We start from the raw sequence: 13,509 nt of genomic DNA, 5'->3' as shown, positions 1-13,509 counted from the left end.
TCCGCGTCAGGGGTGAAGATGGAGGTGGACCGTGTGTCAGCCGTGCTTAATTGGCAAACCCCAACCACTGTTAAAGAGGTGCAGCAGTTCTTGGGCTTTGCGAATTACTACCGGAGGTTTATCCGGGGTTTTGGACAGGTGGCAGCTCCCATCACGTCCCTTCTGAAAGGGGGTCCAGTGCGCTTGCAGTGGTCAGCTGAAGCGGACAGGGCTTTTGAGAAACTGAAGGGTCTGTTTACTTCGGCTCCGGTGCTGGCGCATCCGGATCCCGCCTTACCATTTCAGGTAGAGGTGGACGCGTCTGAGGCCGGTATAGGGGCTGTTCTATCTCAACGGTCCGGCACGCCACCTAAACTCCGCCCCTGTGCTTTTTATTCTAAAAAGCTCAGCCCGGCGGAGCGAAATTATGACGTAGGGGACAGGGAGCTGTTAGCCGTGGTACAGGCCCTAAAGGTGTGGAGGCATTGGCTTGAGGGGGCTCAACACCCTTTCCTCATTTTGACTGACCATCGGAACCTGGAGTATATCCGGGCAGCTAGGAGACTGAACCCTCGCCAGGCTCGGTGGAACATGTTTCTAGCCAGGTTCGTATTTAAAATCACGTACATCCCTGGGTCCCAGAACGGTAAGGCAGACGCCCTGTCCCGGCGGTATGATACAGAGGAGAGGTCCGTTGAGCCCACTTCCATACTACCGGAGTCTTGTCTAGTGGCACCGGTTGTGTGGGAGGTCGATTCTGAAATCGAGCGGGCGTTGCGTACTGACCCTAGCCCTCCACAGTGTCCTGTGGGTCGGACGTACGTTCCGCTCGAGGTTCGGGATCGACTCATTTATTGGGCTCACACGTCACTCTCCTCTGGACATCCTGGTATTGGCCGGACAGTGCACTGTCTTAGTGCTAAGTACTGGTGGCCCACGTTAGCCAGGGATGTGAGGGTTTATGTCTCCTCCTGCTCGGTGTGCGCCCAGTGTAAGGTGCCTAGACATCTGCCTAGGGGTAAGTTACAACCCCTGCCCGTTCCACAACGACCATGGTCTCACCTCTCGGTGGACTTCATCACTGACCTTCCCCCCTCGCAGGGGAATACCACTATAATGGTCGTTGTGGATCGGTTCTCTAAGGCCTGTCGTTTGCTCCCTATGCCTGGCCTTCCTACTGCCCTACAGACCGCCGAAGCGCTATTCACCCACGTTTTCCGGCACTACGGGGTACCCGAAGATATTGTGTCTGATCGAGGTCCCCAGTTCACCTACAGAGTCTGGAGAGCATTTATGGAGCGTTTGGGGGTCTCGGTGAGCCTTACCTCGGGTTACCATCCTGAGAGTAATGGGCAGGTGGAACGCGTGAACCAGGATGTGGGTAGGTTTCTTAGATCATACTGCCAGGACCGGCCGGAGGAGTGGGCACGGTATGTTCCTTGGGCAGAAATGGCCCAGAATTCCCTACGCCACTCCTCAACTAACCTAACCCCTTTCCAATGTGTGTTAGGTTACCAGCCGGTTCTGGCACCTTGGCAGCAGAGCCAGATCGAGGCTCCTGCGGTGGATGAGTGGGTGCGGCGCTCGGAGGAGACGTGGAACGCTGCACACGTCCATCTGCAGCGGGCCATCCGTCGTCAAAAGGCGAGCGCCGATCTCCACCGCAGTGAGGGGCCGGTGTACGCACCTGGTGATCGAGTCTGGCTCTCTACCAGAAACCTGCCCCTCCGCCTGCCCTGCCGGAAGCTGGGTCGGCGGTTTGTGGGGCCGTTTAAAGTCCTGAGAAGATTGAACGAGGTGTGTTACAGATTACAAATGCCTATTGAGTATAAGAACATTAACCCCTCGTTCCATGTGTCTCTTCTCAGGCCGGTGGTAGCTGGCCCACTCCAGGAAGATGAGATCAGAGAGACTCCTCCGCCCCCATTAGACATCGAGGGGGCACCGGCGTACACCGTGCGATCCATCTTGGATTCGAGACGTCGGATGGGGGGTCTCCAATATCTTGTGGAGTGGGAGGGGTACGGCCCGAAGGAGCGGTGCTGGGTGCCGAGGAGGGACATCTTAGACCCGTCTCTTCTGACTGAGTTCCATCGTGGTCATCCCACGCGCCCTGCTCCGCGTCCTCCTGGTCGTCCTCGAGGCCGGGGTCGGCGCACGGCTGGAGCCGCGCGTCAAGGGGGGGGTACTGTCACGGTTTCGGCCGAGGCTGCTCCTCCTCCTTGTTCGGGCAGGCTTCGGCGGTCGTCGTCTCCGGAGTACTAGCTGCCACCGTTCTTTGTTTCGTTGTTTGATTGGTTTGGTCTGTTTAGTACACCTGTTCATGTTTAGTGTTGATTATGTGTCCTATAAGTTCTCGTTGTTTCTGTCATGTGTTGTGTGTAATTGTTTTCCTGTCTGTTGGTGTTCGACTGTTTTGGACAGACGCTAGTTTACTGTCGCACTGTTGTTCGTGCGTAGTCGGGTTTTGTATTTTACGCACTGTTGCGTATTGTTCGCCTCCGGGTTTGTTTACCAGTGTATTTTTGTGCTTTGCCAGTAAAGTCAAGTTTGACTGAGCTCCTGTGTCCTGCACTTGATTCCACCACACATTAGCATCAGAACCCTTGACACATGAGTACCACTCTCCATATTTCCAACTATAGTGGTGGTATGCTTGTAATCGTTATGGACTGGGGAGTATTTCAGGATTAATAAAAGAAACGGAATGGAGCTCAAGCAAAACCCTAGAGGAAACCTGGTTCAGTCTGCTTTCCACCAGACACTAGGAGATGAATTCCCCTTTCAGCAGGACAAGCTAAAACACAAGGCCAAATCTACACTGGAGTTGCTTACCAAGAAGACAGTGAATGTTCCTGAGTGGCCGAGTTACAGTTTTGACTTCAATCTTCTTGAAAATCTATGGCAAGATCTGAAAATGGTTGTCTAGCAATGATCAACAACCAATTTGACAGAGCTTGAATAATGGTCAAATGTTGTACAATCCAGGTGTGGAAAGCTCTTAGAGACATCCCCAGAAAGACACACAGCTGTAATCTCTGCCAAAGGGGCTTCTACAAAGTATTGACTCAGGGGTGTGAATACTTATGTAAATGAGATATTTCTTTATTTCATTTTCAATAAATGTGCTAATATGTTTTTACTTTGTCATTATTTGGTATTGTATATAGATGGGTGAGAAAAAAACATATATTGAATCAATTTTGAATGCAAGCTGTAACACATTTTTTGAATAAGTCAAGGGTTATGAATACTTTCTGAAGGCACTGTCTAGCCTACAGTAAAATCAACTAATGAAAATGCTATTGTGTTATTTGAAATAGATATTTTTTTGTATTCTAATGTTACCTAAGACCTTCATAAACACAACCCAATTATTATTTTTGCGATAGCATACATGAAATGTATTAATTACACTGTTAGAATGTTGCAGTCAGAATGACTGCTCATTAGCTTAAAGGGGGGTCTCTTGAGGCTCAGCAGTTGTAGTGTTAAGTAGTTGATGGTTATGTTGTCAAAGGTGGAGAACCTCTTTTAACACTGTCAGTTCTGCAATCTTTGTAAGAGCATGTGACAATAAAGAGCAGCACTGTTAAAGAGATTCTCAAGTACTTTTGTATACTTTTTAGCCAGTAGTTCTGAAAGTAGCGCTCACAAAGTGGTCCCCGAAAATTGCGTACTAAGTTACATACACTGAGTGTACAAAACATCAAGAACGCCTCCCCCTGCCCCGAGAACAGCCTCAGTTTGTCGGGCATGGACTATACAAGGTGTCGAAAGCGTTCCACAGGGATGCTGACTCCAATGCTTCCCACAGTTGTGTCAAGTTGGCTGGATATCCTTTGGGTGGTGGACTATTCTTGATATACACGGGAAACTATTGAGCTTGAAAAACCCAGCAATGTTGCAGTTCTTGACACAAACCGGTGCGCCTGGCACCTACTACCATGCTTCGTTCAAAGGCACTTAAATATTTTGTCTTTCCCATTCACCCTCTGAATGGCACACACACAATCCATGTCTCAATTGTCTCAAGGTTTAAAAATCCTTCTTCCACATATCTCATCCCCTTCATCTACACTGATTGAAGTGGATTTAACAAGGGACATCAATAAGGGATCATAGCTTTCACCTGGATTCACCTGGTCAGTCTATCTCATGGAAAGAGCAGGTGTTCTTAATGTTTTGTACACTCAGTGTATGTGCAGATATGTGCACCAAATCATTGCTCTCTCTCTCGCTCTGCTGTGTGTGCATCTTGCTAGCTGTCACTGTCACGGTTTCGGCCGAGGCTGCCTCTCTCCCTTATTCGGGCAGGTTTCGGCGTTCGTCGTCTCCGGAATTCTAGCTGCCACCGTTGCATGTTCTATGTTTCCTGTTTGATTAGTTTTGTCTGTTAGCCACACCTGTCTTGTGTTATGTCTCATTAAGCACCCTATTTAGTTTCCTTGTTGTTAGTGTAGTGTTGTGTGTAATTGTTTCGTGTCAGGTGTTTGTGCGTTACCAGTGTTTCGGTACGCCAGTTACGATTTACTTCCTCCTCGGTTGAGGAGAGTTTTTGCGCCCTGTGTTTGTGCGCTCGTTTTGACGCCTGTGTGCGTCTGTTGGCCTCTGGCCGTTTTTGGATTATTTTGCACTCGCTAGTAAAGTCTTGTTGGACTGTACATCTGCTTCTGCGCCTGATTCCACACCTCACCATTTCTAACACCGTGACAGAATTACACACCCTTGACATGGAATCAGCAGGAGCCGAAGCAGCCCCGACGAGACTGGAGGTCCAGGTTCGGGAACAACAGGACCAGATACAGCAGATGGGGACCGCCCTGCAGGAGGTGATCACCACGCTCCGAGGCTGGGGAGCGCCTCCACCACCTCCCTCCCTGCCAGCACCATCGGCCAGTCCGCCCATTCCAGCGCCAGAACCCCGAGGAATCCGACTCTCTCTCCCGAGGGCCTACGACGGAACCGCGGCTGGGTGTCAGGGATTCCTCCTCCAGGTGGAGCTGTACCTGGCCACCGTACACCCGGCACCCTCGGGGCATGAGAGCGTGTCCGCCCTGATCTCCTGCCTGTCCGGGAAGGCGTTGGAGTGGGCCAACGCGGAGTGGAGGAAGATCGACGCCGAGACTATCACCTACAACGAGTTCTCCCGCCGCTTCAAGGCGGTGTTTGACCATCCCCCGGAGGGGAAAGCGGCGGGGGAGCGTCTGGTCTTCCTCCGGCAGGGGAGGAGGAGTGCCCAAGAATTCGCTCTCGAATTCCGTACTCTAGCGGCAGATGCAGGGTGGAATGAGCGGGCCCTCGTCGATCTATACAGATGTAGCCTACGAGAGGACGTCCGTCGGGAGCTGGCTTGTAGGGACACCAGTCTCTCTTTCGACCAGCTGGTCGACATGTCCATCAGGCTGGATAACCTATTGGCCACCCGCGGACGTCCTGAGGGGGGTCCGTCCATTTCACCCTCCAGCGCCTCCGAGCCGTGTCCTATGGAGCTCGGGGGCGCTGGCGCTAGAGAGAGGAGGAGTCGGTTGGTTAGGGGGTCCATCCACTGCACCAACTGTGGTCGGGGAGGACACACCGCGGCTAGGTGCTGGGGATGGCCTCCTAGGGAGGATGACGACAGGTCCCGCACTGGGGATTCCCTCCAGGTGAGTAGGTGCCCCACTCACCCAGAGCTCACTGTTGCCCATTTTTGGATGCCTGTGCGTTTTCCACAGGTAGCACCTCATTCCCAGCATAAGGCGCTGGTAGATTCAGGCGCGGCTGGGAATTTTATTGATAAAAAGTTTTGTTTAGCGTTAGGGATTCCCCTTGTTTTGGTTGATGTTCCTTTCCCCGTTCATGCCCTAGATAGTCGTCCGTTGGGTACGGGCTTAATCAGGGAGGTCACGGCGCCACTTAGGATGTGTGCGCAGGGGGATCATCAGGAGATGATTCAGCTGTTCCTGATTGATTCTCCTGCGTATCCGGTGGTGCTGGGCATGCCCTGGTTGAGTACCCATAACCCAGCTATTTCGTGGCAGGAGAGGGCTCTGATGGAGTGGTCTGCTCAGTGTGTGGGTAGATGTTTGGGCGTTTCCGTAGGGGCTACCTCGGTGGAGAGTCCAAACCAGGTGCCCGCATTGCACGTTCCCCCTGAGTATGGGGATTTGGCTATTGCGTTTAGTAAGGCGAGGGCGACGCGGTTGCCACCCCATAGGCAGGGAGATTGTGCGATAGACCTCCAGGCAGGAGCTGCGCTCCCACGGAGCCATGTGTATCCTCTGTCTCAGGAGGAGAAGAAAGCTATGGAGATTTACATAGACGAATCTCTGAGACAAGGATACATACGGCCTTCCACTTCCCCTGCGTCCTCGAGTTTCTTTTTTGTGAAGAAAAAGGATGGTGGTTTGCGCCCGTGCATCGATTACCGTGGTCTCAATCAGATTACGGTGAAGTACAGTTATCCACTCCCGCTGATTGCGACCATGACTGAGTCGTTGCATGGGGCGCGTTTCTTCACTAAATTAGATCTCAGGAGTGCGTACAACTTGGTGCGCATCAGGGAGGGTGATGAATGGAAGACAGCCTTTAGTACCACCTCGGGCCATTACGAGTATCTGGTCATGCCATACGGGTTGATGAACGCTCCGTCAGTTTTCCAATCATTCGTGGATGAGATCTTCAGGGACATGCAGGGGCAGGGGGTGGTTGTGTACATTGATGACATTCTCATGTACTCGCCTACCCGTGTCGAGCATGTGGCCCTGGTGCGTAGAGTGTTGCGGAGGCTGGTGGAGCACGACCTGTATGTGAAGGCAGAGAAGTGTCTGTTTTTCCAGGAGTCGGTCTCCTTTTTGGGTTATCAGTTGTCTGCGTCAGGGGTGAAGATGGAGGTAGACCGGGTGTCGGCCGTGCGTAATTGGCAAACACCAACCACTGTGAAGGAGGTGCAGCAGTTTTTGGGGTTTGCAAATTACTACAGGAGGTTTATCCGGGGTTTTGGACAGGTGGCAGCTCCCATCACGTCTCTTTTGAAGGGGGGTCCGGTGCGTCTGCAGTGGTCGGCCGAGGCGGACAGGGCGTTTGGGAGGCTGAAGGACCTGTTTACCTCGGCCCCGGTGCTGGCGCATCCGGATCCCTCTTTGCCGTTCCAGGTAGAGGTGGACGCGTCAGAGGCCGGTTTAGGAGCTGTGCTTTCACAACGGTCTGGCGCGCCACCTAAACTCCGCCCCTGTGCTTTTTATTCTAAGAAGCTCAGTCCGGCGGAGCGGAACTATGACGTAGGGGACAGGGAGCTGTTAGCCGTGGTACAGGCTCTAAAGGTGTGGAGGCACTGGCTTGAGGGGGCTCAACACACTTTCCTCATTTTGACGGACCACCGTAACCTGGAGTACATCCGGGCGGCGAGGAGGCTGAACCCTCGCCAGGCAAGATGGAGTATGTTCTTGACCAGGTTCACTTTTAAGATCACGTACATCCCTGGGTCACAGAATGGTAAGGCAGATGCGCTGTCTCGGCGGTATGACACGGAGGAGAGGTCCGTGGAGCCCACTCCCATACTGCCTGAGTCGTGTCTGGTGGCACCGGTAGTGTGGGAGGTCGATGCTGAACTCGAGAGGGCGTTACGCACCGACCCTAGTCCACCACAGTGCCCGGAGGGTCGGAAGTACGTTCCGCTCGAGGTTCGGGATCGATTGATCTATTGGGCTCACACGTCACCCTCCTCTGGACATCCGGGTATCGGCCGGACAGTGCACTGTCTTAGTGCCAAGTACTGGTGGCCCACGTTGGCAAGGGATGTGAGGGTTTATGTTTCCTCCTGCTCGGTGTGCGCCCAGTGTAAGGCGCCTAGACATCTGCCTAGGGGTAAGTTGCTGCCCCTGCCCGTTCCACAACGACCATGGTCCCACCTCTCTGTGGACTTTATAACAGACCTTCCCCTCTCCCAAGGTAATACTACCATCCTGGTCGTTGTGGACCGGTTCTCTAAGGCCTGTCGTTTGCTCCCCATGCCGGGTCTTCCTACTGCCCTACAAACTGCCGAGGCACTGTTCACCCATGTGTTCCGGCACTACGGGGTACCCGAGGACATTGTGGCTGATCGGGGTCCCCAATTCACCTCCAGAGTCTGGAGAGCGTTTATGGAGCGGTTGGGGGTCTCGGTGAGCCTCACCTCGGGGTACCACCCGGAGAGTAATGGGCAGGTGGAACGCGTAAACCAGGATGTGGGTAGGTTTCTCAGAACATACTGCCGGGACCGGCCGGAGGAGTGGTCAAGGTACGTTCCCTGGGCCGAGATGGCCCAGAATTCCCTACGCCATTCCTCCACTAACCTGACTCCATTTCAATGTGTGTTAGGTTACCAGCCGGTTCTGGCACCCTGGCAGCAGAGCCAGATCGAGGCTCCTGCGGTGGATGAGTGGGCGCGGCGCTCGGAGGAGACTTGGAACGCTGCACACGTCCACCTGCAGCGGGCCCTCCGACGTCAGAAGGCGAGCGCTGATCTCCACCGCAGTGAGGGACCGGTGTACGCACCTGGTGATCGAGTCTGGCTCTCTACCAGAAACCTGCCCCTCCGCCTGCCCTGTCGGAAACTGGGTCGGCGGTTTGTAGGGCCATTTAAAGTCCTGAGAAGGTTGAACGAGGTTTGTTATAGATTACAGCTACCTGTGGAGTATAAGTGTATTAACCCCTCGTTCCATGTGTCCCTTCTCAGGCCGGTGGTAGCGGGCCCGCTCCAAGAAAATGAGATAGGGGAGACTCCCCCGCCCCCATTGGACATGGGGGCACCGGCGTACTCCGTGAGGTCCATCTTGGATTCGAGACGTCGGATGGGGGGTCTTCAGTATCTAGTGGAGTGGGAGGGGTACGGTCCGGAGGAGCGGTGCTGGGTGCCGAGGAGAGACATTTTGGACCCGTCGCTCCTGACGGAATTCCATCGGGGGTATCCGACGCGCCCTGCTCCACGTCCTCCGGGTCGTCCCCAAGGCCGGAGTCGGCGCACGTCTGGAGCCGCGCGTCAAGGGGGGGGGGTACTGTCACGGTTTCGGCCGAGGCTGCCTCTCTCCCTTGTTCGGGCAGGTTTCGGCGTTCGTCGTCTCCGGAATTCTAGCTGCCACCGTTGCATGTTCTATGTTTCCTGTTTGATTAGTTTTGTCTGTTAGCCACACCTGTCTTGTGTTATGTCTCATTAAGCACCCTATTTAGTTTCCTTGTTGTTAGTGTAGTGTTGTGTGTAATTGTTTCGTGTCAGGTGTTTGTGCGTTACCAGTGTTTCGGTACGCCAGTTACGATTTACTTCCTCCTCGGTTGAGGAGAGTTTTTGCGCCCTGTGTTTGTGCGCTCGTTTTGACGCCTGTGTGCGTCTGTTGGCCTCTGGCCGTTTTTGGATTATTTTGCACTCGCTAGTAAAGTCTTGTTGGACTGTACATCTGCTTCTGCGCCTGATTCCACACCTCACCATTTCTAACACCGTGACAGTCACTCAAATTGTCAGGGGCTGAAGCTCATTGGCTAGAACTCGAATTGCTATGGGGCTGGCCCACATGGGGGAAAATGTAGGGAAAATGGCGCAGCACAGCTTCCAGTAGAACAGTCGCTTTCAAACTACGGATTTAGTGGCTAATTGAGATAAAACAGTAATTCTGCTCATAGATTATGCTTGTATGTACTACACATTGACACATCCATCCCAAAGCGGGAGGTTTAAAAAATCTATTTTTGCGCACATGTACCCGTAAAGGTACTGAGCAGTCCCATGTGAGTACCTAACAGTGTGTACCATAAGCGCATCTGAAGTATCCTATAGGTATAACTGTATAACCTGTCATTGGTTCTACCTGGAACCAGAGGGTTGTTCATGAGGGTTCTAAATGGAACTCAAAAGGGTTCCCCTACAGCACGTGTCAAACTCATTCTCTGGCGTTGCAGGAAATTCAGGTCGCTGGCAACCGAGAGGTTGTGAGTTAAAATCCCAAGTGAGGTTCACTCCCAAGTAATCAGAATACAGCAGTATACTGTCCCTTACAGCAATAATACATCAATCCAGCTCCAAAAATACAGTTACTTTTTGTATACTTACCATATTTTCACTGCAATCAGTAGCCAGGAAGTTTTTAACAGTGTAATGAAGAACCCTCTAGTGCAATGTAGAACCCTCAGTGTAATGGTTAGTCAAAGAACCAATATAAAAAGGTTCTCCACATCCCAAAAAAGGGTTCCCCTGCAGGGAGAAAATGAAGAACCGTTTTTTGGTAATAACTAGCACCTTTTTTTGTTGTTGACTGTAGTAACAAAAAAATATTGCATATTGCAACCTGCTGCTCTCCAGATACTGTATTATTGTTCTTACACATTTCTTATCTCTCTATGTCCACCCTATACTAGACGAGTGTACCTCAATCTCCAGCCTTCTCCTGTTTCTATGACAACGACTTCAGCACCGAGAGCAAATAGTCCCTGCCTCCTCTCGGGTGAGTTCACAGGGCAACAGGCTCTCGGGTGAGTTCACAGGGCAACGGGCTGAATCACCAAATCACCACCTCTACTTTGTTTGACATAATCTATTTATAATTGAATGGAATCAAAATGGAAATTCACTTACAATCATGAAAGAGGTTGTGTTGTGCCTCCGCTCTTGTGAGTAATTTGATCTACGTTTTTTTTTATTTGAATAGTAACGCTTCTCGCTTTCGGCCTGACTGTGAACATGCGGGTAGGGGGAGGGAGGCATTGAATCCAATTCAGTTTGAAAGCCAATGAAAAAACAGGGTTGCATCCCAAATGGCACCTTATTCCCTATTTAGTGCACTACTTTTGACCAGGGCCCTCTGAAAATGTATTTTTAATAAGCCTTTTATTGCTCACAGTATTGGTTCCCTGCTGCACCTGTTTGTCAGTGTGTAACTCCTTCTCTCTCTCTCTCTCTCCCATTTTCCACTCTCTTTCTCTCACCCACACTCTATTTTTCTCTCTCTACCCTCTGTCTCTCTTCCCCACTCTACACTCTTTTTTTCTAAGAGTGTACCCCCATTCCTTCTTTCCACTTCACTTCTCTCCCTCCCCTGTGTTTCTCTCCCATCCCTTCCTCTCTTACCCATCTCTTTAGCATCTCTTTTCTATCTCTCTCCTCCATCTCCTCTTTTCCACCCGTCCTTCTCCCACCCTCCTTTATCATTTTCTTTCTTTGTGCTTTTAGAAAAGCATTGGACATCATTCATCTCAAGAGGAGTGAAGGCCTCTGTCCCCTCCAACTACTGTCAGCAACAGTCAACCCCAGTGCAACAGGCAACCCAGTGACCAAACCATTGAGAACTGCAATAGAACCAAACCAATGTTCTTCAACCCTGGTCCCGGGGAACCCACAGGGTGTGCAGGCATCAGGCGAGTTTGCTAGTGCTGGGCTGGAACAAAAGCCTGTGGTTGAAGAACACTGCCTCTACACACAGTACCATTATCAACCACACACTCAGTACATCAGCTAGCTACCATTCACTTTAGATATACTATAACAACCACTTTCATTAAATGTGGACCAAACAAGGAGAAAAAATGAATAAAAAAAGACACTCCTTAATGGACCATGTTCATGTTCATTGGACTTGAGTTTTTATTATTAGTGGATATTGGCCTAATTCTGTCCTGCATGCATTGTTTGTAGTTTTCCTCTGGACATGTAGGAGAATCTTGCAGAACTCTGCATGCAGGGTTTCAATGGGGTATTTGTCCCGTTTGGTGAACTCTTGTTTTGCAAGTGGACCCCACACCTCGCTGCCATAAAGTGCAATTGGTTCAATGACACATTCAATTAGTTTTAGCCAACTTTTAATAGGTATTTCAATTTGAATTGTTTTTTTAAAGGAGTAGAATGCCCTGCGTGCTTTCTCTCTCAGTTCATTCACTGCATCATTAAGGTGTCCAGTTGAGCTTATTTTTAAATGTATTTGTGCAGTACTCTATATATTTTGTACCAATTGAGAACTTTGGTCTACTTCCCTGAGATCTGGATCTTCTCTGGAAAATCATTATTTTAGTATTTTTGGGGTTTACTGCCAGGGCCCAGGTCTGGCAGTACTGCTCTAGCAGGTCCAGGCTCTGCTGTAGGCCATGTGCTGTGGGTAACAGCAGGCATAGGTCATCTGCGAAGAGCAGGCATTTAACCTCTGAATTGTGGAGACTGACACCAGGGGCTGGGGATTTTTCTAGAATAGTGGCCAATTCGTTGATGTAAATATTGAAGAGTGCAGGGCTCACATTGCAACCCTGGCGAAGGCCCCAACCCTGGTTAAAGAATTCTGTTATTTTCTTGCCAATTTTGATGCTGCACGTATTGCCATTATTGATTTAATTATGTCATATGTTTTACCCCCTACACCACTTTCAATTACTTTGTAGAACAGTCCTGTATGCCAAATAGAATCAAATGCTTTTTGGAAGTCGATAAAGCAAGCATACATTTTGGTATTATTTTGGTGGACATGTTTATCTATCAGGGTGTGTAAGGTGTAAATATGATCGGTCGTGTGATGTTTTGGTATAAATCCAATTTGGCTTTTACTCAAGACATTGTGCTTATTAAGGAAGTTTAGAACTCTTACATTTATAATACTACAGAAAACCTTCCCCAGGTTACTGTTCACACAAATGCCTCTGTAATTGTTAGGATCAAATTTGTCTCCGTTCTTAAAGATTGGGGTTATGAGTCCTTGATTCCAGATGTCAGGGAAATAACCTACACTCGGGATCAAATTAAACAGTTTTAATATAGCCAATTGACATTTTGCACTAGTGAATTTGAGCATCTCATTTAGGATGCCATCAGGTCGGCAAGTTTTTTTTTATTTGAGGGCCTGAAGTTTCTTATAGAGCTCCTGGTCAGTAATTGGGGAGTCCAATGGATTTTGATTGTCCTTTATAGCTTTTTCTAATCCATTTAACTTCTCATGAATTTGGCATTGTTCTGCGTTTGTGTCAATTTGAACGGTGTTGTAGTGTGTTTTAAAATGGGTTGTCCATATGTCACCATTTTGTATCGCTAATTCCTCTTGTTTAGATTTTTTTAGTTTTTTCAAATTTTGCCCCAAGTTGTTTGTGTTTATGGACTCCTCAATTAGTGTCAGCTGCTTGCTGTTGTACTGTGCTTCTTTGGTTCTGAGTGTACGTTCATAGAGTTTTAAAGTCTCACAGTGATGAAGGCATAATTCACCATTATTTTGGTCTCTGTGCTTTTGGTTTGATAGTGTTCCTTATAAATTTACAATCTGCATCAAACCAGTTGTCATCTGTCGTCTTTTTTGTTTAGTTTTTTATACATTTCAGTTGTGCTTCTTTTGCCGTTTGCCTGAATATATAGTTGATGTTTTTTACTGCTAGATTGATGCGTTCTTTACTGTGAGTGAATGTGGTATCCAGAGTGTTTTGGTTACTGGTTGCTTTCTGGTATTCTTCTGTGCTGTTTTGGACCCATCTGTATGAATTTCTGATGTTGTACAACTTACTGGGCTGTGAATGTGTGGTTATTTCCATGTCTGTTCTTTTGAGGAACAACGT

General features: G+C 49.7%; 1 protein-coding gene across 1 annotated transcript in view; it reads left to right on the top strand.

Annotated features, from left to right (window-relative positions):
- LOC311107072 (C-1-tetrahydrofolate synthase, cytoplasmic-like) overlaps window positions 1-13,199 on the top strand; it is a 103,140-nt gene extending 89,941 nt beyond the window's left edge. The window contains exons 27-28 of the mRNA XM_084149532.1: window positions 10,348-10,433; window positions 11,159-13,199. Coding sequence (XP_084005658.1) covers window positions 10,348-10,416 — 69 coding nt within the window. The 3' untranslated portion in view covers window positions 10,417-10,433; window positions 11,159-13,199. The remainder of the gene's footprint in view (window positions 1-10,347; window positions 10,434-11,158) is intronic.
- The last annotated feature ends 310 nt before the right edge of the window (window positions 13,200-13,509 follow it).

The sequence above is a fragment of the Coregonus lavaretus genome (assembly GCF_964263955.1).
Source record: "Coregonus lavaretus genome assembly, chromosome: 31".
Taxonomy (NCBI): Eukaryota; Metazoa; Chordata; class Actinopteri; order Salmoniformes; family Salmonidae; genus Coregonus; species Coregonus lavaretus.
Note: the sequence above shows the minus strand (reverse complement) of the source record. Positions and strands in the feature narration are given on the sequence as shown.